This window comes from Gossypium hirsutum, chromosome D06 (genome assembly GCF_007990345.1).
Source record: "Gossypium hirsutum isolate 1008001.06 chromosome D06, Gossypium_hirsutum_v2.1, whole genome shotgun sequence".
Taxonomy (NCBI): domain Eukaryota; kingdom Viridiplantae; phylum Streptophyta; class Magnoliopsida; order Malvales; family Malvaceae; genus Gossypium; species Gossypium hirsutum.
Window position 1 is genome coordinate 3,738,475 of NC_053442.1, and position 24,618 is coordinate 3,763,092.

The window sequence follows — 24,618 nt, forward strand, 5'->3', positions numbered from 1 at the left end:
TACATCAGAATGCACATAATCCAGAATACCTTTAGTATTGTGAATCCCAGTGCCAAATTTCACCCTTCGTTGTTTTCCCAGAACACAATGCTCGCAAAATTCAAGTTTGCAAGTCTTTGTACCTTTCAATAATCCTTGCTTGGCTAGAGTTTGCAAGGATTTTTCACCAGCATGGCCCAAACGCATATGCCACAGCTGTGTTGCCTCAGCGTCCTTCTTGGTACTCGAAATTGCTGCTGCTGTTGTCCCGACCACTGTACTACCTTGGTAGTAATACAGATTGTTCTTTCTTATGCCTTTCAACATCACCAATGCTCCTGAAGTTGCTTTAAGAACTCCATCTCGTATTGTCACAACTAGGCCTTTAGATTCTAACGACCCCAAAGAGATGAGATTCTTCTTCAACTTTGGGACATATCGTACATCCCGCAAAATTCTAGTAGATCCATCATGACTCCTCAGTTTAATTGAACCTATCCCGGCTATTTTACACGTGTTATCATTACCCATGTAAACAACCCCTTCATCTAGTTTTTGAAATTCAAAGAACCATTCCCAAATGGGACACATATGATAGGAACAACCAGAATCCATGATCCACTCATCTGCATGTAATGTTGAAGATGTCATACTAAGAGAAAAGTCTGACTCTGCTTCACTATTGCATTCTGCAACATTTGCATCTTGCGGAGTCTTCCCTTTTTTCTTCAATTTTGGACAATCTTTCTTCCAATGTCCTTTTTCTTTGCGAAAGGAACATTCATCTTTGGCAACAACTCGACCTTTGGACTTTCTTCTCTTCCCCTTAGACTGACTTTTCTGACGATCTCTTGTTACCAATGCTTCCACTGCTGCTTCACTTGAACCTTTCAACTTATCCTTTCGGCGTAGTTCATAGCTATACAATGCAGCAGTTACTTCATTGAAAGTTACTTCCGACTTTCCATGAAGTAAAGTAGTTTCAAGGTACTCAAACTCCTCTGGAAGCGATCCCAACAACATTAACGCCAAGTCTTCGTCTTCAAAAGTCACATCCAAATTCAACAAATCAGCCACCAGCTGATTAAAATTGGTAATGTGCTCGTTCATTGTGGTACCAGGAACATAACTGAAACGAAACAGTCTTTTCTTTATATGCAACTTATTTTGACTGTTCTTCTTCAGGAATTTCTCCTCCAATGCTTTCCACAATTTACTTGCAGAAGTCTCTTTACTGAATATATACTTCTGCTCTCTGGAAAGACATGATCGAATTGTACCACATGCCAATCGGTTGATGGTCTTCCATTCTTTATCATCAACCCCTTCTGGTTTTTCTTCCTCAATGGCAATATCTAGACCCTGTTGAAATAGGGCATCTAGAAGCTCACTTTGCCACATGCCGAAATGACCTGTTCCATCAAAAATTTCCACTACAAATCTCGTATTTGCAGTTCCAATCCTCGGCAAAATGTACGAAGTGGAAGTTGTTGATATGGATGGTTTTTCTTCTGTCATTTTTGCCATAGCTTCTACTTAATAGCCACCAAATGCAGAATACCCACAAGCTTTAGGAAATGTTTCTGATGTGTAAGATCAGACTAAGCTGCAAACACAGAGCATACTACAAAACCTTGGCTCGGATACCAATTGTTGCGGAAGCGACGATAATATTAATAACAATATTATCAGAAATATTTAGATAATTATTATGCCAACAATTATACTAAGAAAATTCCCAGTTAAATTGGAGGGGTCACAATGGTCCCGCTTAAAACCCAACAACTAGACAGAACTCACTTAGATATTTATAGCAATAATAACTAAATAAATATAACCAACATAAAGCTATTAAATAAAAGCAAACAAATAAGAAATAAAATACCAGAGTTTTAACGAGGTTCGGCCAATTTAGCTTACGTCCTCGGACACTACCAAATTAATATTTCCTCTAGAAATATTACAAAGGAGAAGATTTTGGGATGATACAACCAAAGGGGGAGGGGTTCTATATATAACAAACCAAACCCCCTCCCTTTCTATCTTTTCCTAATGTGGGATATTGCCAATATTCAACAAGCAAAATATATAACTTTTATCAAATACAATTACTAAATTGTCTGAAACTTGAATAACCAATTAATATAGGGTAAACTAACAAAATTGTCACTTTTGTTTACCTCAGGTTATATTTTAGTCACTTATGTTTGAAATGCTACGTTTTAGTCACTTACGTTATCGCGTTTTAACATTTTAGTCACTGAGCCATTAATTGTCGTTAACGGTGTAACGGTAAGTTGACGTGACACGTTAAATCATCATTTCAAATAAAAATTTTCTATTAATTTATACAATCGGTCCTCATTTTTTCGTTTTGAACAATTTAATTTTTTTTCTTTTATGTTCTTTTAACTTTCTTTTTTTTTTCTTTATTTTCCATTCTCTTATGCTTCTCTATTTGTTTTCCTCCCTTCTTTATAAGAGAATGGAAAATAAAGAAAAAAAAACTTAAAAGAGCATAAAAGAAAAAAATTAAATTGCTCAAAATGAAAAATTATAAGGACCAACTGTAGAATTTAACTTAAAATTTTCATTTGAAATGATGATTTAACATGCCACGTCAACATACCGTTAATGATAATTAATGGCTCAGTGATTAAAATGTTACAACACGATAACATAAGTGACTAAGACGTAACATTTCAAACATAAGTGACTAAAATATAACTTGACGCAAACAAAAGTGACTATCTTAACAATTTACCCTATATTAAGCTTTATTAAAAATTTAGTTTCAAGTGTAAATATATATGGTTTTTTTAATCGATTCCCAAAAAATGCCGTAAAAGAACGGGACATTTGTTCAAGTCAAAAGAATTTGCATAAAGAGTTTTGTACGAGTCAAACATCATAATCTAGATTAACACTTAAAAGACATAAAAAAGGAAATTTTATGAGGAAACAACAATCTTATTTTAATAATAAATGATAAATTAGGAAACCCAAAATCCATAAACATCTAAATTAACTCAAAAGAATAAATTTTATTAGAAAACAACAATCTTATATTTTAAGCAAATTTTGCTAAATTAAGAAACACAAAAACCATCAACATCACTCATTTTTCAAAAGGCGAAGATAAGAACATATCTAAACCGTTCAATACTAAAATATCAAATCTCTAGGAGTTTTTATTACAATATGGTAAACATAAAAAGATATTTTATATTTATAGTAATCTTTTTTTTCACCCAGTTATCTTGGATTTTTAAGTATTTTTATACTTACGTTAGTTAGTTGGTTATAAAAAATTTTGAATAGTTGAGTGCTTATTTTGTAACTTTTTATAATTAAATGACAAAAAAGAAATTTACTAATAGTTGGGTGACCATTAATATAATTTAACCCAAAATTAATAATTTTATTTTCAAAAAAATATTTTTTAATAAAGCAAGTTAATCATGGAGAGGAAGCTATCTCCTTCAAGAGAAGTCTTTAAAATATCATTTGTTTAGAGTTGACGAGCCTTTCAATAGGCTACTATTTCCCTAATCGAGGTTTTGTCTCCCAACTATGTGAAGAACCTGAGTGCTTGAGGCAATGGGTTCAACAAAGTGAGAATGCTTTATTGAGATGGTTCATGCGTAACGTACAACCACTTACAAAGAAAATATGAGCATTTGCACTTGGTAGGGTTTAAGCTCATGCCTTACAATATATAGGGCACTTGTGGACAACTACGCTATCACTAAGACCAGCCCATGCATGTTCTATCTCAACAAAACGTCTCCACTCTATTGAACCTACTACCTCAGACACTCAAGTTCTCCATAAAATTAGAGTCAAAACCTTAATCAAAGACAATACTAATATGTCAAGAAATCCATTAATTCTAGGCAAATGACACTTTAAAAACTTCACTCAAAAGAATCAGCCCCTTCAACCGTGATTATCAATCAAGCTTCAATTATTAAATTAAACAATAAAGACTAAAATTTTAAACATACAAAAATATAAGAACTCAAAGCAAAATTAGATAAAAGTTTATTCATGCACAAAAGGAAACGTCACATGCCGTCAATCAAAGCTAACAGAAAACCTGTCCAATCCCGTTATTTGAAAAAACAAAATCTAAGAAAATAAATTTCGTCAATTTTCTAATTCACCTTTTATTATTATTATTATTATTATTTTTATTATTCTATTTATTTGTTTTTTTGGAATTTTCCCGATGACGATATAGCCCCTTCTCATTCGCCACCATTTCGACGGCGAGACTGTATGTATTTAAATCTCCTGTTTTTTACTTTTTTTTCCTTCCTCCCTTCTTTTAATACGAAAAACCCGCGGGGACTCCCATTAGCCATTACTGCTGCTATCCTACCCCTAGGTGCGCACATCCACAGCTCTACGACTACGTGTCATCTCCAGTTTGCTTCTAATTTTACGTGTGCCGTTTTTACGCAACGACAGGTCCACGCATCCGGTGCACGTTAGCTTTCAACACCTTCTTCACCTCCCTTCTTTTATATTTTAATATTTCATAATAAATATTGCCACCGTTTCTTTCTCTTAGCTGCACTACAGCAAAAAAAAGAAAAGAAAAAAACCCTTTGAAAACCTTTTTTAGACTTCAGCTTTCTATTCGGTTATATTACTAAATACTAAAAGCCAAGCCAACTTTACGTTGTTCTTTCGATATTATAAGCCTTTTGTTTTTTCATTCATAAAATTTCATCAGTTTCGCTGATATCATCGGGTTTTTTTCTTCGTCTTTTTATCAGAGCTTGAATCTGGGTTTTTGGGGTTCTTTTCATTTGTAGCTTGAATCTGGGTTTTTGGGGTACTTTCATTTGCAGGAGTTGTACGGAATGTGAAGGTGGTTTTTGAGTTGGGTGTTGAAAGGGGAGAAAAGAACGAAGAGAAAAAGAGAGTGAAGGGTAAGTGATCTCGTGAGGCCCGTGAGAAAATGCCTCATCGAACGACTTACTTCTTCCCTAGGCAATTTCCCGATCGTGGGGTCGAAACATCTACGAAACAACTATTGGATCACGAGAAAAAGGTCGATAAAGAAACATCAGCCGTAGCTGCTACAACTGCGGCTAGTGAAAATGACCGGAGCAAGTCGATCTCAAGGGCGGCTGCTCAGAAAGAGTTTGCGGTGGAAGCTGTTAAGCCTGATTACTCACCGTTGTCGGATCTTTTCACCGACGAGAAGCTTCAAGCTAAGAAACAACAGCTCGCTACTTTCCGCGATTTGTTATTCAAGAAAAAAACTACTACTGACAGATCACGTTACGTGAAACCATCGATTACTGATCATCATCATGAAGATCGCGAGTTGTTGTTACCTCCAGAGCCAGCTCCGACGCCTCCTCCTCCCGTGCCGGAAACCACCGTCGTTGTTAATGACCTTAGTGTTGACCGAAACTTTGACCGCCAGGTATCACTGCCGAGGTTCTCGAGTGGTAGCAGTTATGAAGGGAGCTTGTTTTCTGGGACGACATTGGATTGTAACTTGTCAAGTGAGGTTAAAGATACATGGACTAAGGACTCATCTCCAGCGGCTGTGCCGGCGACAGGGGAAGTACAGGAACCGGGGTCGGAGGAGAAAAAAGATAGCTTAGCTCTCAAGTCAAAGGAGAGTTATTATTTGCAGATTATGCTAGCTAGAAGGCTTACTTCTCACGCAAGTCTCCTCAGTGAACCCTTGCTTTTACAAGAGTTTTGCGGACCTGGTGCCACCGATGCAGAAACTGTCTCTTATCGTCTATGGGTATCTTATTTTCTCGTCATTGTCGCTTGATTTTTTTCTCATATCCTGAACTTGATCTTAATAGTTTCTTTTAGGTATTGAATGTGAATATGTGATTGTTGTATGCTTAATTTGCAGGTTAGTGGGTGTTTATCCTATAGTGATAAGATTTCAGATGGTTTTTATAGTATTCTTGGGATGAATCCATATCTATGGGTGATGTGTAATGAGTTTGAAGAAGGAAGACGCTTACCACCTTTAATGTCTCTTAAAGAAATTGAACCCAACGAGACATCTATGGAGGTTGTTCTTGTTGATAAACGCGGGGATAACCGTCTCAAAGAACTCGAAGATAAAGCACAAGAGTTATATTGTGCTTCAGAAAATACCTTAGTGTTGGTCGAGAAGCTTGGAAAACTTGTTGCTATATACATGGGGTAGGTTTCTCCCTTTTTTCCCTTAAGGGTTAATTTTTTTCACTATTTTTTAATCTATTTTCCTTTGTGTTTGAATTGTTATATATTTAGGGGAACTTTTCCGGTGGAGCAAGGGGATCTTCACAAACGCTGGAAATTGGTCAGTACGAGATTGAAGGATTTTCATAAGTGTATTGTGCTTCCCATTGGCAGCCTATCCATTGGACTTTGCAGGCATCGTGCAATCCTCTTTAAGGTGCCAAAACATAGCCTTTTTTTGTTGGTGTAGCTTATCATCTCAAATACTTATGATCAACCCACACGCACACAAAGAAAAACACTAGAGAAAAGGTTGTGATGGAAGAAGTACTGATGTATAAATTTGTCTAAATTCAAACCCTTGTTTTGTATAGGTAGTATTGAACGTTAGACGTTTATTTTTATTGTACTTTTGAAGTGGTTGGGTGTTTAAATCTTGGGTTGAACTTCTAGTATTAGGTCCCCTATAGCATCGATGGAACTATATTCCTTGTTTTGTTTTTGGCAACGACTAAAACTTTGAAAAGGAAGTTCAAAGTTCAATTGGGGTAGAAGTAACTGCTAGTAAATGCTGGGATGTAGAACAGTAAGGCAGATTGTGCTGGGGTAAAAGTTTGGGAACTTTTTGAGTGATCCTAGTTTGAGAAGGGTTCTTCATATGTGATCTTATTTACCCTATATGTTTGTTTCTCTTTTTCTCTTTTCTTTGGTCTGAAATTCTTCTGGAATGAAAAGCATTTTCTTTGTGGGTGTATATATACTGTATGTATTTTTGAAGGTCTGGATTGGATAAGTTCTCTTTTATTTTGACTGTAAGTGAGTGTTTCAAAAATTGTTTTATTGGAAATGACTCTCTTGTATAAGTTTCTGTTTCTCTTATTCTCTTTTCTTTGGTCTGAAATTCTTCTGGAATGAAAAGCATTTTCTTTGTGGGTGCATATCTACTGTATGTATTTTTGAAGGTCTGGATTGGATAAGTTTTCTTTTATTTTGACTGAAAGTGAGTGTTTCAAAATTTTTTTTATTGGAAATGACTCTCATGTATAAGTTTCCAGTAACAAGGACTACCTTTTCCTATAGTACAAGAACTTTTTAAATCATATATGAATGTCTTTAACAGGGGGCATTGGTATTGCAACTGAATTAGGAGCATCAGTGACACCCAGAACTATAGCCAGTCTATTATGAGTTCTCCCTATTCCATGATCATTCAGTGAGGTATTTGTAGCCTGCCATGGTGAATTCACAAGGTTTTGTGAAATATTTGATTCTTATGGGGTCCTCATGGGAGGACCAGGCCATTTCCCCTCTTAACAATTATTTTTTCATTTTTTAAGAATGGATTTTGCTTTCTGAAACCTGGTGTTGTAAAATGAACTTTTAAAGCTTTTAGATAGACATCTTCTCTTCTTCAGAATTTAAAATATTTAAAAGACATTAGCTTGTTCCCGAGTGTTCCACTTCATGATATTCTCTTTGCTAGACCAGGATACCTGATGAAGAATGAGTGTTTGATTTTATCGATTTATGAGTTTATGCTGATGTGTAAAATGTTCGTGTACTTATGGCCTGGTCACCCTAAAAATGTAGATGTCTTGCAGCTGATGGCTCTGGTTTGGGATTTTTCACTAACATGGTGTATTGTTTACATATTCAGAAATTGGCAGATTATATAGGCTTGCCGTGTAGGATTGCTAAAGGATGCAAATATTGTGCAGCAGATCATCGTTCTTCTTGCCTTGTTAAAATTGAAGATGACCGACAGTCATCAAGGTAAGCTACACAAAATTTTAGTTATTCTACTTAATCTTGTTCAGTTGTCTGAGCGGTGTAGTTATTTTACACTTAATATCATCACAGTTCTCACCATTCCATTATATTGTTATGTCAGGATATAAAGAAGTGCACAAAACTTCCTTTTTTTAATAGAATTTCATTCGTTTCCAAAATTTTCTCTTTCTTTTTATATGTTTGTTGCTAATACATTGTCTAGCAGGGAATATGTAGTTGATCTTGTTGGGGAGCCAGGAAATGTGCATGGTCCAGATTCATCTATCAATGGAGGATTCCTTTCTGCCATGCCTTCACCATTTCAAATTTCTCATCTTAAAGAATTCCAGCAACCTTACATGGATAATTCATCTTACTGTCAGATAATAGACTCAAAGAGTTCTAGTTCTCATTTTGGGAGTCCTCTACATTCTGGTAAGTCATTTGGATACATATTCTGCAAAATAAATCAAACTCTTAAAAGTGAAACTAAACAGTGAAGTTCAATCTCCTGCAGGTGGCGTTGAGAAATCTCAACAGTTGAAGGACAATGGTTTGCTTGGAAACCAAAAGCCATCAATACATGCAGCAACTGATCGAGATTCTTCTGGAAAGGGGATGCCTTTGGAAACAGCAGCTGGATCAACAATGAATTCTAGACATTGCAGAGATAAAGTTGCCAAAGAACAAACACTTAAAGAAGAAATTGGTTTATCTGGAAGTCCAGTGGTAAAAAGAGAAAAGCAGTTGAAAGTTAACTTACCTAGTCAGTCAGATCTAGAGGAGATAGGAGCTGAACTTGATAATCAAGGCAGGTTCTCCACTGTTTCCATCCCGAGATATCTACATCTTGAACCTTCTCTTGCAATGGACTGGCTTGAGATATCATGGGATGAATTGCGTATTAAGGAGCGTGTTGGTGCTGGTACTTCTCTTAGGCCTTCTATACTTCATCTTTCCTTATCTTCAAGCATTTTAAAAATTGGCTCTCTCAGAAGATAAACAGTGAAGCTCATACTGACTTTTTTGTTTCAAATCTCATTTTGCAGGCTCATTTGGAACAGTTCATCGTGCTGAGTGGCATGGATCGGTTAGTACTTTTTCTTTCTTGCAACTGAAAATCACTGGTGTGTGGATTTAATGGATGATGGATGATTTTGATATAATTCTTTTCCCTTGGTTAATGAATGTATAGAATGCGGGGTTGCTGTAGTCTTATGGTAATAAACAACTGCTGTTCCACTGCAGGATGTTGCTGTCAAAGTCTTGACTGTCCAAGATTTTCATGATGATCAGTTGAAAGAGTTTCTGAGAGAGGTTTGTAGTGGATAAAACCTAAAAAATCAATAAATGTTATAATCCGTATTGTGTTAAAACTTTCCATTTCCTTTGGAAGGTGCCATTTTCTCATTGCATAAGTAATACATGTTATGCAGCAACTATTTCTGTGTATTGAGTTGAGGCATGCTCCTCCTCATCTAATATCGTACCATTAAGTTTTCTGCTTTTTATTCTTATTCTTTTGGGATTCTTTTCCCTGCATGATCTGTTTCTGCGCTTGATCATCAAAAGCAATCATCTAATTATTACTTGTATTTGTGCTTGGAAGCAGGGGAGGATTCCAAAAATATTAAAAAATTTCAATTGAGCCCCTTTATGGATAATTAAATTATAAATTTATATATGGTAAAATTGCACTTTGGCACTCCCAAAAAAGAAAAAAAATTCTGTTTTAGTCCTATCAACAATGATGAAATCATACACTAATATATATGATAAAATTATATTCTAGCCTCCCAAAAATTTATTGTTCAATTTTGGCGCTTACTAAAAGAAATTCTAGATTCACCCTTGCATGGAAGGCTATTTCTTAGTGATGCATTGATGTGAAGGAGCACGTGTCATGTTACTAACTCCTATAAATTCCTGAGTGAGATGGATGTAGTCATTTGATATTAACTATAACTTCTGTTCATATGCATTTTTCAGGTTGCTATAATGAAACGTGTTCGACATCCAAATGTGGTCCTTTTTATGGGTGCTGTTACAAAAAGACCTCATCTGTCAATTGTGACAGAGTATCTTCCTAGGTAATAACTGTTATATTTTAAGATAATGAAATGATATCTCTATGAGAAATAACACATGGCTGACACCTGGTTTTTGCCATTGTCAAACAGGGGTAGTTTATACCGCCTCATTCATAGGCCTAGTGCTGGAGAAACACTTGATCAGAGGCGGCGATTGCGTATGGCATTGGATGTGGTTCGTACTGTTTTCTACTTGCACATTTTATCTATTGTCGCAATCTGCTGTTAGCACAACATTAATGTTCTATGTTGGAAATAGGCCAAGGGGATCAACTATCTTCATTGCCTTAATCCTCCCATAGTTCACTGGGATCTCAAGTCACCCAACCTGTTGGTTGATAAGAACTGGACAGTTAAGGTATATAAATAAAGAGTTCTTCATTTTGCTTTTTTTTTTTGTTTGTTTGTTTGTTTTGCAATTTTTCTTTTCAAATGAACAATTTCCAATTTCTTATGTCATGCCCAGGTCTGTGATTTTGGATTGTCTAGATTCAAAGGGGGCACTTTTATATCATCAAAATCTGTGGCGGGAACAGTAAGTACCCCGTAACCTCCTTTTCTCTTGTGTACTGGCTTTATAGCTGGTGCACACACCAGTAGGTAGCTTGCTTTTAAAGGCAATTATTTCAAATATATCAAATATATACGTTACCACAGCTATTGTTGGTTTGCTATGTGGGTGATTCCAAATCATGACATTAAATCTATATTAAAGACAACAATCACAATCATTATCATAAAACCCCGTCCTTGTTCAGTTTTGTACAATGATGAACAGATACAATCATTGCAGACTCGCATTCTATATGAAGTTGGATGTTTCTTTCAATCTCATGTACCTTGAACACTTTTCTTCCTATTGCAACAATCAGCATCTAAATCCCTTGTTTTCATTTTCAGCCTGAGTGGATGGCTCCAGAATTCCTTCGCGGAGAGCCTTCAAATGAAAAATCTGATGTTTACAGTTTCGGAGTAATCCTATGGGAACTTATTACCATGCAACAACCATGGAATGGACTCAGTCCTGCCCAGGTTGATAAATTTGGTTTTCTTATTTTTCATTATGGGTCTTTTCTTATTCTTACCAAATGCAATCATAAATATCAACGTAATTGACCAACTGTTGAAGTATTTCAATGCTGTATTTCATAATTCCGTCACCCCGTTTCTTGTGGTGCTGCAAATTGTAGGTGGTTGGTGCTGTAGCTTTCCAGAATAGGAAGCTTGCCATTCCTCCTAACACCTCCCCCAAGTTGGTTTCCCTCATGGAATCTTGTTGGGCCGAGTAAGTATATACTTTCTCCTAGATATATTCACTGCACTTAATTTTATATGATGATGAGTTAGCTATAGAGACTTCCCTATTCTATCTTTTCTCTGTATGCATCGGTCCGGGTAGGACCAAGCAGCAGCTTTACGGCCAATAAGGAGAGAGATTAGCAGTAGCTTATACTCTCTAAGTAAAAGAGAAATGAAAAAAAAGAAACCCAAGTTTCACTGAACATACTTGAACTTCACGGTCACATCTATCCCGACTAACATGGGGGCCAAGTATTTCTTGGATTTGCTGGAGTTATATTTGAGAATACTAAAAATTCCTGATGATAGTTGCTATATGTGCACTTTTGCAGTGATCCCGCTCAACGGCCGTCTTTTGGTAATATAGTAATAACACTAAAGAAGTTGCTAAAATCTCCATTGTAGCGATGCGGAAAGGAAAACAGTAACAATGGGTGTCGTTAGAATAACCTGAAAGCAGCTGATTTTGGAGATTCCACTAACCTTTGTTTTTGGTTCCAGGCAACTGTAGATGTTTTATCTAACCCATTTGGAAGGCAGTTCCCATTAGAATTTGAGGCCTATAACGATAATTAATAATAAGGGGAAAAAATATAGCAAAGCTGTAATGAGTTGCTGTGTTCATTATATGTAGGTTTTGCATGGGGGGTTGCCTTTTCTTACATAAAGCAATTTGCCAGTGTATGTAAACTCCGAAATGTTTATGAATTCGGATTGGTTATGATATGTTGGTAATTCCCGTTTTGTGTTTTTGGTGTTCTTAATCATGCCAATGATGGAACAAAAAACTTGGGAGATGATTCAGCAAGAAAAAAAGTTTGCTTTAGCCCCTACTTTTCTATTCATTTTGCCACGTTTGTAATAGACTGGAAGTTAAGATCCTGTCAAATCAGCATTGAATGAGAGTGAGGGTGGCAGTGAGATCGAATAGGTGAGGTATGTGCTTGAATCTGTGTTTGGATTCAAGAATAGGAAGTGGTATTTTTAGTAAAATATATTATTAAAAGTATTTTTATACCAGCTAATAATATATATTAAAATTATGTTTTATTAAATTACTCCAGTGTATGAACAAACAGTTTCTCAACTTCTGTGACGGTGGGATGGGATTGAACCAAAATTAAATTAAGTTGCTCTAGAGATGCCATCGTGCTAGAGGCTATATATTCCACATAAGTAATTATTTACCAATCATATATATTAAAGATTTTCATTTCATTCAACGTAATGTCGTCTTCCTTTATTTCTTTAATAGGAGTCACTTCAAAGCATAGCATTGACAGTATTATAATTAAAATTGAAGAGAGGTAGGGGTCCAAGGAATCTGCAGAGTTGAAAACGTTTATAAAAAGGAGGCTTAACCTTATTCTATATGATGTACTCGCCTTCGTGCTCTGCAAGACCTTCATCTGCAAGTCACCAACCATTTCTTATATTCAGATGACTTAAAAGCTTTGAATGGAGATATTAACAGTCTGTCAAATTTGGATTTAGGGTCTTGCTATAACTAGATTATCACATATCTACGGCATTTATATTAAAATTAATTGTTTAAAATTTATTCCGTCGTGGTTCAAATCGTAAGGTTAAATTTTTATTGATCTTAAATAAAAATATAAAAAAAGTATTTTCATTATATAATTTCCTTTGTATATAAAATAATATGTTAATAAGTTTTTAATTAAATTGGTGTTTCGTTAATTTGTAATAAACTAAGTTACGAATATATTGTCAAATAAAAAATATATATATAATTTAAAAAAATGATTGGTCCGTATATTTTGTGGTATAACTAAGGTATTATTCATGTTTATTTTATTATTTACGAAAGTTAATTATTTTAGAAATATAGTTACATTTTCTAATAATGTCATTTTTAAGAATTTGTATCTTTCTTAAAGAGTGTAGCGTGCTTTATTCGAACTTATATTTTTTCTTAAAAGTGCAGTATGCCATCTTATTATATTCAACATTTGATTAAAAAATCATATATTAAGGTCGAAATAAACGGAAGAAATTAAATATTTTAAAAGAAATAAAAGTAAATTAGTCATTAGTTACTAAACTAGGGGTAAGTTCTCATTTTGGTCACGTAACTAAAAAAATTATAGTTTGGTCACTGAATTATTCAAAAGTTTTCATTTCAGTCACTTCAAAAGTCTTCATTTGAGTCACTCGGATGTGAAAATTAATGTTATATGGCTTTCTATGTTTGTATTGTATGCACTAATTAAAAGCTCTCTTCTCTTTCTTTTTAATAGTTTTTTTTCCCGAAATAACTTTGGACGTCACAAGTTTTTGAAATGAAATTCAAATAGGTTTTTCTTCACGAAAAAATCGTCAAATCAACTTAGATCTATGATATGTTCTTTTATTCATTGATGGGTACCAATCCACTATATCGATCATCAAATTTTCGCTTGGAGCTGGTGAAACTTTTTAAAAAAATAGAATTTAACTGTCTAGTGGCTTAAATAGAAATTTTTAAATAGTTTAATGATTTAAATAAAAATTTTTGAATAATTCAATGATCAAATTATAGGTTTTAGTTAAAGGACTAAAACAAAAACTTACCCACTAATAATATAGTTTACCCAAGAAAAAATATAAGGAAAGGTTTGTTGAGGGAGCAAAGACTAATAATTAATAGACCTCTCTCCTAACCCGTTTAGTTTTTGACCAAATAAGATTCCTACTAAGAAATTAAATCTTTTATTAAAAATTAAACTTAATTCAATAGTTGGTCCTTAAATTATGATTTTTTTTAGTTAGGTACTTAAATTATTATTTTTGGTCAAATCGCGTATATAAACTTTATTTCTGTAACTAATGTTGACCCATAATTTAAATAACTAAAACGAAAATTTATCCATAATTTAATGACTAATAATATAGTTCACGTAAAAAAATAAATACGTGAAGTTTTATTGAGGGAACAAACACTAATAACTAATAAATCTCTCTCCTTACTCCCATTTAGTTTTTGACGGAATAAGCTTCCTACTAAGAAATTAAATCTTCTATTAAAGGTTAGCCTTAATTCAATAGTTGGTCCTAAATTATGATTTTTTTAGTTAAATATTTAAATTATTTTTTGGTAAAATCAAGCACATAAACTTTATTTCTGTAACTAATATTGATCCATATCATTACGTCCATTAAAAAACCTTGCAACCAATTAGAATGTAACACGTGTCATTAAAAAATTAATTTACCTTCATTTAACTAGAAAATGAAGAAAAAAATAATTAAATAAAAAATTATATTAATATTAAATAAAATAAAAAATTCCGTTCCCCTTCCTTTCTCCCTCCCTTTCCCTCTCCCTGTATAAATTAAGGTGGAGAAGATGAGAGAGAGAGAGGATGTGTTTTTTATTTTATTTAATATTAATATATATTTTTTTAATTTTCTAGTGAAATTCATGTAAATAAATTTTAATGAGGTTTCGCTTTTTAATTAAATATAAAAGTTTTTGTTAATTAATATAAAGGTAAAAATAACATTGGTTACGAAAATAAATTTTAAGTACTTGATTCGACTAAAAAAAGTTTAATTACTTAACTAAAAAAAAGAACATTGAAGGGTCAACTGTTTAATTAAGTCTAAAAATTATGCATGATGACGCAGTGAATTAACTCGGTTTCTAATCGGATATATAAGACGACAGTGAGGTCCTTTGAAAACCAGAAGCTTGTCATCTCCATTGCTGTAGACCATTTGCTTTAAGAAAAAGTCATCAAAGAAAAAAAGAGTGCAAAGAAGGACACACACACACACACACACACACAAAAAGCCTAAACAAGCTTTCGATTCATAACAATGGCAACCAAATTGAAGAACATGAACCGGGCTATAATATTCCATGCCCTGCTTGGACTACTTGTTGGGGTCATCGCTCGCACTTATTTTCATGGGTCACAAAACAATGAAATTGGAAGCTATCTTGGTGAGTTCAATGTTGAAATATTGTTCATAGTCATTGAACTATAAACTGATAATATTATTCTCTTTCATTTTCTTTTTTTTTAAATTGGAAATTGTACTAAAATTTTGCAAATTGATCCTCGAAATTTGCAGATGAACTTGCTGGAAGCACTGTGATAAGAAGTATCAAGGATGGATTTGTTACATTGGCAATCAAATTCCTCCATTTCTTCATTGCTAAGTGGTTACAGTTTAGATATTTGGGATCCCTGCTTTTTGCACCTTCACCAATGTCTTTGTTATTCTGGGTTGCATTTACAAGATCAATCTCATCAATGGCAGATAATCCTTTTCCTCTGTAAATTATTGTAATTTTAAAACACATTAATCATGGTGACTTGGCCATCGGCAATGTTTTGGTCCAAAATCTGGCAGGCAAAAGAGGTTTTGGAACTGAAAATGACTGTCAAGCCGAAGTAATGGTGTTACAAATTGTAGGGAAAGGAAAAGAAAATGCTAAATCAGTTGAAAATCAATCATGGGATTTAAGTATAATTTTCAATTTTTTTTAATCATTTTGTTTTGTTCATTGGTTCTTTAGCTTCTAGCCATGAAGTTGTGAACAAACAATCAATATTTGACCTTCATTGCAATATAAACATTTGTTTAGTTCTTGGAATGCCATGTTATTTGATTGGAAATGTGAAAATTTGCTAGTGGCTAAAGAGGAGCAATTGACAAATAAACAAAGTAATAGGATTTGTCATAAATTCTAAATGCTAGGAGTATTATTTTTTTACACATGTTTTAATATAAGTTGGCAATAATCTAATTAAATTGCTAATATTTAATCACACCCATGACTTATTTTGGTAAAGATTATGAATTTTTTTTTGTTATTTTAAAGAGATCTTATTTCTTTTTACATAAGTCTTTTAATTCAAATTTAAATTTGTACTAACTATAGTAATACAAATGCAATAAATAAAATTTTCATTCATATTATTACGCTAGTAATCAAATGAAGCAAAAATACTTTATATAATTCAATTTTAAATAAGAACATGAAATTAATATGAAAAGATCTAAGGACCAAAAGTAGATAATTTATATTTTAGGTTACTTAGCTTTCATGTAGGTCACAAACATCAAGTTACATCACTGAAGTTCTACCATTAACAAATTAGGAGGTCACTTGTACTAATTTTGATACAGAAATTACCTTACCATGTATACTTAACATAAAATAAACTTTAGAAATCGATTACACAAAATTTGGCATTGTCTTGGGGATAAATCTTAAAATTATACATGAATTTTGATTTAATGTACGATTGTATACAGTAACTTTAATTTGGTACAACTATACACGTGAAACTCTAATTATGCTTCAAATGTATACTTAAAACTTCAATTTTGATTTAATCATGCACATTTAAATATATAAATACATCAATTTATTTTTATATTGAATAAATATAATTATTTACATAAAATGATGTTATATCAATAATTGTGTTAATAATTTACAAAAAAAGTTAGATCAAATCAAAATTCATGTATACAATTGCACATTAAACTATAGCTTATGTATAGTTTTGGTATCTATCCCAAGTTATTAAAGTAACAATTAAAAAGAAAAGAAACTAGCAAAACTTAGTAGTTTAGAACACAAGGAAAATTAAAATTTGAATTTCTTAAAAGATATCAACTTAAATTAATTAAACTATATTCGAATAAGGGGGAAACCCCTCAAGCACATGGAAGATTTGAGTTGACATAACAACGTATATTCTACAAAACAAAGAAGTTGACTTCGTGCTTGGCAAGTTTCAAATCAATCAACCAAACAAAACCAACATATTTAAATGAAACGCAAGTACTGGCTAATTCTTAATTATATGGAATCCCCATTGTTATTGACTAGAGAAGATTTTCATTGAATAATATTTGTTTATAATATATGAACATTGACTCAGCAAATCAACTTGTTTTCTTATCATCTATATAAGAGAAATCTGAGACCATCGAAAACCCAAAATTGTTCCTTATTCATTTCAATTGGGTTGCTTCTTACAAACCCAGAAAGCAAGTTCCAAATTATAATGGCATCTAAGTTGAAAAACATGAATAAAGCTATCTTTTCATTGCTATGTTTGGGCTAGTTCTTGGTATCTTAGCTCGTTCATGTATTGAGGGACTGCTAAAGCATGTGGAGGAAAAAAATGGAAGCTATTTTGGGCGACAATTTGGTGAGTTTAACGTTTTATTTATTGTCCTAATTCAATAAAAGTACCATAAAAGCTTCTATACTAAGAATTTGATTGCATTCTGCCTCCTCTACTTAAAAATTGAACAAATTAACCCCTATACGTTAAATCAAATAACAAATTAGTCTTTCTATTAAAAATTTCATCTATTGTTGCTGTTAAAAACTAGTCCCCATATGTTAGTATAAAATATACGTAACACGTAACACGTCACATGTCATTGTCTGATTATTCCGTTAACCACCTTAGTTTTTAATAGTACAAATGAATAAAATTCTTAACAAAAATAATAATTTAGTTCTTTGAATTAATGTAAAGAGATTAATTGACTAAATGTAATATGAGTCTTAACAGGGGCGTCCATGTTACTTCTACCACATTATTCTGTTAGGTCCTTTCATTTGTTCTCCATGGTTTTGATTTGACTTACCATATTGAAATTGGGATTTGCGGATAAATTGTGCAGTGATGCGTGTACAACAGGGGTTTGTCACTTTAACAGTCAAATTTCTAAATTTCTTCATTTCAAGATGCTTACAGTTTAGATACTCACCAGCTGTATTTCCGGCACCTTCGATCATGTCGCTGTCTTTTTGGGTAGCATTTACTCGATCAATCTCATCGATGCCGGATAATCCTCTACAATAACTTTTGATTCATCTTTGACTTTTGTGATCCAATGCTACTATATTCCGAGCCACATGATGCACTCTCCAAATTTGGGTTGCAATTGTAACAAAATCATTGCGACAGCATAAGACCAGTTCAAGTTTCAAAGAAAGGCAATGAACATCGACCATAGAAAGTGGATTTTCAGAGTTGCTCATGTTTTAAAGAAATGTTCTAACCATGACATTAAAACAGCCAAAAACAAAAGTCAAAAAGATTGTAACTTTTTTTATTCTCACTTTGGGTCTAGACTCGAACCTGTATGAAGTACAAATTAAGCAAAAATGGTGAAAGTTGTATAACTAGTAGCTGCTAAGGGGACTCTGAGATGTAAGGAACCCCTAAAGCTTAAAACAGCAAGAACGCCATAAAAATTAAAAGTAAAGTACTTTTCTTTTGTTGGTACAAAAATTGAACTATGGTTTACCTCTTACAGCAGATAATCATCCCACATACAAAATAATTGGTCAAACTTTTATTCAATGTTTTATGACCAACACCTTTTAACATTACAACATCTTCAATAAGTTCTCATGCTACGACAAGAAAAAGTCTCAAATTATAACAAGAATATGGTAATGTGTGGGAACTAAAGTGGATATCAAATGTAGAGATTACCAAGCAAATGTATTGAAACTCAATCTAAGAGTTTGCCATCTAGTTGCTTAAGTTTAGGCATAATCTTAACCAGAACTGACTTAAACTTTTCATCAGCAATTGTGTTCCCCACTATATCTAATTGATTCAAGTTGAAGTCTTTAAAAATATAAAAAGCCTCCCAATTGTTAATAAGAGCAACATCGCTGGTCACGGTTTCATCCCTGTTCAATTCACTTCCAACTGAATGAGACAAAGGAGAAGAGCACACGTACCTTGTTGTGTCAATAGAATGATCACCAATCTGGTTGTATGAAATATCCAGTATTCTTAACAACTTGAGCTTTCTCAAAGGCTCCAGAGCAGTTAAACTTCTCAGTTTATTGTTTCTCAAACTCAAACAAGAGAGGAGCTGCATAGCTTCCAATCCTAACATTAAAACAATACATTCAGTCAAGTGTAAATTGCTTAAAAGGTTCTACTCCAAGTCAGGGCAGACTAGTAGGAAAAAGGCCCAAAAAAGGAGCATCATGCATTTTTTACATTCACATTGGATTCTTTGTTTTCATACGTTTAAGAATAAAAGGGTATGAAGTGGAGTGGGAAGACAGAAATTGAAAATTTGTAAGAAATACTAACAACAGCTCAAGTATTAAGGAACTTATTGAATAGTCTCCAATTCGACAAACAATATTTTGAAACATTAGTGTGAGTACAGTACCTTCAATTGATTGTAGTTCATTGTGGCTGAGATCTAACATTTGGACCCACAATAATTTCTCAAAAGCTCCCATCCGTGATAGTGATAAGTTATTCAGCCGGAGACAGATAGGACCACATATAGCTGATGAAACCGAGTCCTTATACTGAAAGCAATGTTGAAGTAAAGACCCTTTACTAGATGTCACCTACAGAATAGATAGACAAAAGGTTCTCACTTAACCTATATGCAAATCTAACAATCTACACCAGAAATTAGTACAATAGTGAAAAACGAAAAAAAAAAAAAACAAACGAGAGGACCAAACATGCACAGAATCTTTATAACACAAAGTTTAGCTGTCTAGGGGAAGGTTTTTTTTCCACCACAAAGTACCAATTCAAATAAACATACATAAAATACAGTAACCTAACAAGTAAACATACATTTTAGACGTTGTAGAAAAGATCTGGCTACTTGCACAAAACATCGGAAACAACAACAGTCCAACTCTAAAGCTTAAATGATGATGCTTTTAGTGACCAAATCACTGAGAAAGTATGCACTCACCTTCTGTAGCAAGACAATGCTACGTTCATCCTTGTAGAACTGGTAATGTGTTCGATCCAATTTCATCAAATCACTATACAGCTCAAGAACTTCTTCTGAATGCACCAGTTTGTTAGCGAACGGATATGACATTGCATCATAAGCCTTCAGTAATCTAGCAAGTGTAAGCTTTCCAATTTTACTACAGAAAAGGAAGAAAAAAACCAAAAATAAGAGACATTATTAAAAATGTGCTTCCTAAGAGTTCAATAAAGGTAATAATTAAGTTATCCAAGTTCACCAGTCCACCAACGATAACAGTTCACGGAAGCATTCAATCTCTTTAGCTAAAGCCTCAAAACGCCAGTTAGATGCAGTTGTTTCATGACCATTCTTGATAATTAGTTGATCAAAAGAGTCAATAATTGATTCCTCCGATTGTTTTCCATAGACCTTAAAATTTTCTTCTCTCAATGAAATACTTTCTGCAACTGAAACTTGAGAGGAATCTCTTTCCATAGGCTGTACATGTACTTTAAATGAAAGCATTGAAGGATGGCTATATTCAAACCCTCTTGTTGAAATGATTCCCTTAGTATGTCCAACACTAACTTCAACTGTAGAATGAAGATCTGAAGATGAAACTTTTAAATGTGCAACCCAAACTCGTGCAGTTTGTGAGTTACTTGCAGAAAGTGGTTTCCAAAGAAGATCTTCATTTTTATTAAATCCACATTCAACGGTAACTGTAGATGAGTTTACACCCCTAACAGGTTGATTAAAATAAAGAACAATGGGAAATGACCCTGAATCAGAATGCAAAGCTGAAAATGGAGAAAATGCAGAACCATTATAGCATCTATCTCCCACTAGAAGGACATCAGAACCATGACCAGGCCAAGATGAAGCAAGGAGAGGAGAGTCAGTTGTAACTGTTTGGTCTAGTAGCCAAAGATGATAAAACCATCCACTTTGATCATCAGGGTCCGTAAATATGGCTTGGTGTATGAATTCATATTCCTCTGGCAAGACCTTCTCTTTCAAGAGAAATCCTTCAGCCTTTTTGTCAAATAAAGCAGACAACAATACACTGCAGAAATTATTCATGCGATTCATATCATTAGCAGATATATTGAGCATGGAGAGACACATTATAGTCCAGCAATCAAGATGCTATTTGGAATAATTATTCATTAAAACAAAATTTGATTACACAATTAGAGCCTAAGTCCAACAACAAATACCATATCAAGGGCAGGATTACAGTGAATTGCTTGAACTTATTAATACACTTTGACTATAGCTCAGCGAAAAGAAACTTGGCCACAGAAAACATCAACAATTATCTAGCACAAATAACTAATATATTTATCAAACAAGGAATTGGTATTCACTTCCTATATACAAAATCAAAGCACCATAAAGAAACATTATGACCTTAGATTTAAGGAAACAATTTTACCTTCGATTATGCCATGCAGAGTAGTTGCTAAAATTTGCGTAAATCATATCCTCAGTATATTTCAATTCATCCTGTTCTGATCTCTTCATTGACTCTGCAACAAATCTGGGAAGAATAATAAAAGAAGACATGAATGGCACAAAGTAATAATTCTCCACACCTACACGCACCAAGATTAACAGAAAAGGCATACTAATTTCACCTCCTATAATTCCATGCATGGAAATTACGAGAATCAGCCTTCTGGAACTTGTCCAGCAATCTCAGCTCATTATCGATCGATGAATGGCCCTTGCTGAGAACCCATTTTCGATGATGCCATGCTCCATATGACTTAAAATTTTGCCTCAATGCGTTCTCGACCTGCACAATTTCCTTCGATCAATAAATTTCAAAGAAGGAATATCTATATGTTCTTATACGCAAAGAAAGAAATATAATTCTAAAATAAAGTGAAATGGGATAAAACTATAGCATCATTCAGATCCTAACTAATCCAAACTAGAAAATCTCGATCTTTAGAAAATGTAAAAAAAAATCACATTTGTTTAACTAAAATAGGGCAGTAAAATGAAATCCTTAAAGCAAGTAAGCAACGCACCACTCTGAGTTCATCATCTAGAACAGACTTGATCGAGTCAGGATTACAATCGGGCAGATTCAGATAGTGCTCAACAGCGAGTTTCCTATAGTTCCAAGCGGTGTACGATTCAGGATTGATCTCAAGAAGCTTGGCACTAAGTTCAACCGCCTCTTTGGTGTAACTGACCAATTTTAAATACCAAGAAAAATCAAAATGATAACAAAAAAGTCATCCTAAATTAGATCAGAAAAAGTTCTAAATAATATTACAAATTTAACCCAAAAAAGAGAGAGAGAGAGGATTACATTTTATTATGGTGAAAGGAGAAGAATTGAGTTTGGAGAGCGCGTAGCTTCTGGGCTTTGGCAGACGAAGCCGCTTCATCTTCAGGTTTCGGTGCTTTTCGGGGCCGGCCATGCATTTTTCCTTTTCAGTTCCTCTGCTTCTCAGGTGGCTTTGGCTTGGCGCTGCGGTTTTCTTTTCTTTTTAAAATATGTTTAAGTGATTAGAGTGACATTTTATAGCGTATTTTTTCAAGTAACATATAGTGAAACGAATGGATTGCAAAACTCAAATGCACATACAAGCTGTTGCAATACAAGTTTCTTTAGGAAAAGTGACATGGCAATGATAATTTTAGCATGACAATGTCATTTTGAGGTTTGCAGCAAAACCAAGTTTACACTTCTAAGAAGAGACTGAAGTTATTGTAAAAAAATAATATCAGGCCTACAAGGGAGAAAATGATCAAATAAAGAATTAACCATGAGAACATTTTATAATCAAAATGTTGATTTGTTTTTGTAACGGAAATATTAATTAAATAATTAAAACTTTAAACATGACAATTTATGTGTACTTTATGTAAATTTTTTGAATTTTTAAATTTTTTATTTTTATAATTTTTAAAATAACTTTTACACAATATACAAGACAAATAGTGTCATAACAACAAAAATACAATTGAGTTGTCATGTGAGTTGCCACGCCAACATTGTTAACAAATTTAATGCTTTAGTCAACATTTTCATTACAATAACTGATTCGATTCATTTAAGAGGTTAGCAGTCAAATTTAGCTAAAATAATAATAATGATAAAATTAATTAAAAAAATTGTGGACATTGAAAGTTAAATTTGTCCTTATGCCTAAAAATTATAGCTTGAATTTCGTATTCCAACAAAAGATAATAATTTGGTGATTACAATTAATAAGAAATTTCAACACAATAATATTTATAGAGGCAAATTTAGCGGGATATACACTTTTTTTAAATTAGGGTTTTAACCAATGTAGTTGTTTCTATATTGATTTTGGTTGTTTTAATCGATTTGCATTGTTTCAATAATAAACTAGTGCAACCAACTCCCTTTTTCGCATTGATCTATTCTACCCAATTTCAATTACACTGGTTAGAACATTATGCATAGGTTGGTACATGAATAATATTAAAAAATATAAATTTTCTAACTTTTTACTAATATGGTATAAATAATAAAAACTTTATCGAAACATTGTGCATCAACTGGTGCATGGATATTTGAAATTTGTTCAGTATCATTCCTTTCATATTTGAAATATTTTTATACACTTCTATTAATTTTTTTAAAAATATTGATAAATTCAAAATGATACACCAAAACATACTGACATTGATATATATCAGTTCCAATAGAAAAACGATATGGTCCATCAATACGGTACCAATTACCTTGATTTTACCCATTCATGATTAATTGCAAATAGCTCCTTGGTAGGACAAAAGCACACTTGTAGGATGCATTTTTAAGCTAAAAGATACTGCTAACATATTGCAGGCAAAAGCGCACCCTATAGAAAATGATATAAAACAAATAGTTAAACAACTTTAATTTACTCAAAATCTTATATGTATGATATACAAAAATTGAACTTGAAATATAACAATAAGATTACTAAAATATTAATCATATTTAAAAACTATGAAAATGTGTAAAACTCTTATAATTCTACATTGATCAAAGTGTATTCCTCCCCTTAATATAAATATCATATTTAAAAGGCTTAAATTTAAAATTAACCCCCTAACTATAGTCATTTGTCTCACTTAGGTACATGGTTTTTTTGGTAAAAAAATATCTAAATTATATTTCCTTTGCAATAATCACTTTGTGTTAACTCAATTAAAAAAATCTGTTAGTCAATAATATAGTGATACATAACACCGTTTTCAAGTGAAATTGGAAAAGGATATTTATTTATTTAATCATTTTTCTCTCTTTCTTTCTTTACCCTTTTCTTCTTCACTTCTCCTACACGAACTACAACAACAATCATCACTCGGTAAGAGGCTGCTTATATGACCCATTAAATACAAGATGATATTGCAACCTAAGGCTTGCTTGTGAAGAACCTACATTTTGCACCCCTAACTCGAAATTTGTCATAAAATTTCCTTAACTTCAACATAGTATTGTATTAAAGGTGAACTTAATTCCTTTACTCTATTCTCAAAAAAAAAGAAAAAAGAAAAC

General features: G+C 33.2%; 2 protein-coding genes across 4 annotated transcripts; one reads left to right on the forward strand and one right to left on the reverse strand.

Annotated features, from left to right (window-relative positions):
- Window positions 1–4,252: 4,252 nt before the first annotated feature.
- On the forward strand, window positions 4,253–12,174 carry LOC121218203 (serine/threonine-protein kinase CTR1). 2 transcript variants are annotated; one of them, XM_041095054.1, is made up of 16 exons: window positions 4,316–4,471; window positions 4,839–5,755; window positions 5,873–6,171; window positions 6,262–6,406; window positions 7,847–7,962; window positions 8,186–8,394; window positions 8,477–8,884; window positions 9,009–9,049; window positions 9,208–9,276; window positions 9,949–10,049; window positions 10,140–10,224; window positions 10,309–10,407; window positions 10,516–10,584; window positions 10,950–11,081; window positions 11,240–11,334; window positions 11,681–12,174. In XM_041095054.1, exons 2-16 carry the CDS (start codon window positions 4,949–4,951, stop codon window positions 11,751–11,753), a joined length of 2,748 nt encoding a protein of 915 aa, XP_040950988.1. In that variant the 5' UTR covers window positions 4,316–4,471; window positions 4,839–4,948; the 3' UTR covers window positions 11,754–12,174. The 2 variants fall into 2 exon arrangements, with proteins under 2 accessions (XP_040950987.1, XP_040950988.1); XM_041095053.1 differs by having other exon boundaries at window positions 4,253–5,755.
- Window positions 12,175–18,588: 6,414 nt separating this feature from the next.
- Window positions 18,589–22,822, reverse strand: LOC107943888 (geranylgeranyl transferase type-2 subunit alpha 1). Of its 2 annotated transcripts, none has more exons than XM_041095055.1 (8): window positions 22,411–22,822; window positions 22,124–22,286; window positions 21,725–21,885; window positions 21,523–21,627; window positions 20,362–21,150; window positions 20,082–20,262; window positions 19,533–19,719; window positions 18,589–19,240 (listed from the first exon to the last, which is right to left on the reverse strand). In XM_041095055.1, exons 1-8 carry the CDS (start codon window positions 22,524–22,526, stop codon window positions 18,852–18,854), a joined length of 2,091 nt encoding a protein of 696 aa, XP_040950989.1. In that variant the 5' UTR covers window positions 22,527–22,822; the 3' UTR covers window positions 18,589–18,851. The 2 variants fall into 2 exon arrangements, with proteins under 2 accessions (XP_040950989.1, XP_040950990.1); XM_041095056.1 differs by having other exon boundaries at window positions 19,533–19,677; window positions 22,411–22,758.
- Between the last annotated feature and the right edge of the window lie 1,796 nt (window positions 22,823–24,618).

What these genes read in the sequence shown, in the direction of transcription:
- LOC107943888 (XM_041095055.1), bottom strand. Translation starts at nt 22,526, where the DNA reads ATGCATGGCCGGCCCCGAAAAGCACCGAAACCTGAAGATGAAGCGGCT. An exon ending in CATGCATGGAATTATAGGAG is followed by an intron (nt 21,628 to 21,724) that starts GTGAAATTAGTA and finishes TATTCTTCCCAG; the next exon opens with ATTTGTTGCAGAGTCAATGA. An exon ending in CTGTTATCGTTGGTGGACTG is followed by an intron (nt 20,263 to 20,361) that starts GTGAACTTGGAT and finishes CCTTTTCTGTAG; the next exon opens with TAAAATTGGAAAGCTTACAC.
- LOC121218203 (XM_041095053.1), top strand. Translation starts at nt 4,949, where the DNA reads ATGCCTCATCGAACGACTTACTTCTTCCCTAGGCAATTTCCCGATCGT. An exon ending in TGGGAGTCCTCTACATTCTG is followed by an intron (nt 8,395 to 8,476) that starts GTAAGTCATTTG and finishes AATCTCCTGCAG; the next exon opens with GTGGCGTTGAGAAATCTCAA. An exon ending in TAAGGAGCGTGTTGGTGCTG is followed by an intron (nt 8,885 to 9,008) that starts GTACTTCTCTTA and finishes CTCATTTTGCAG; the next exon opens with GCTCATTTGGAACAGTTCAT.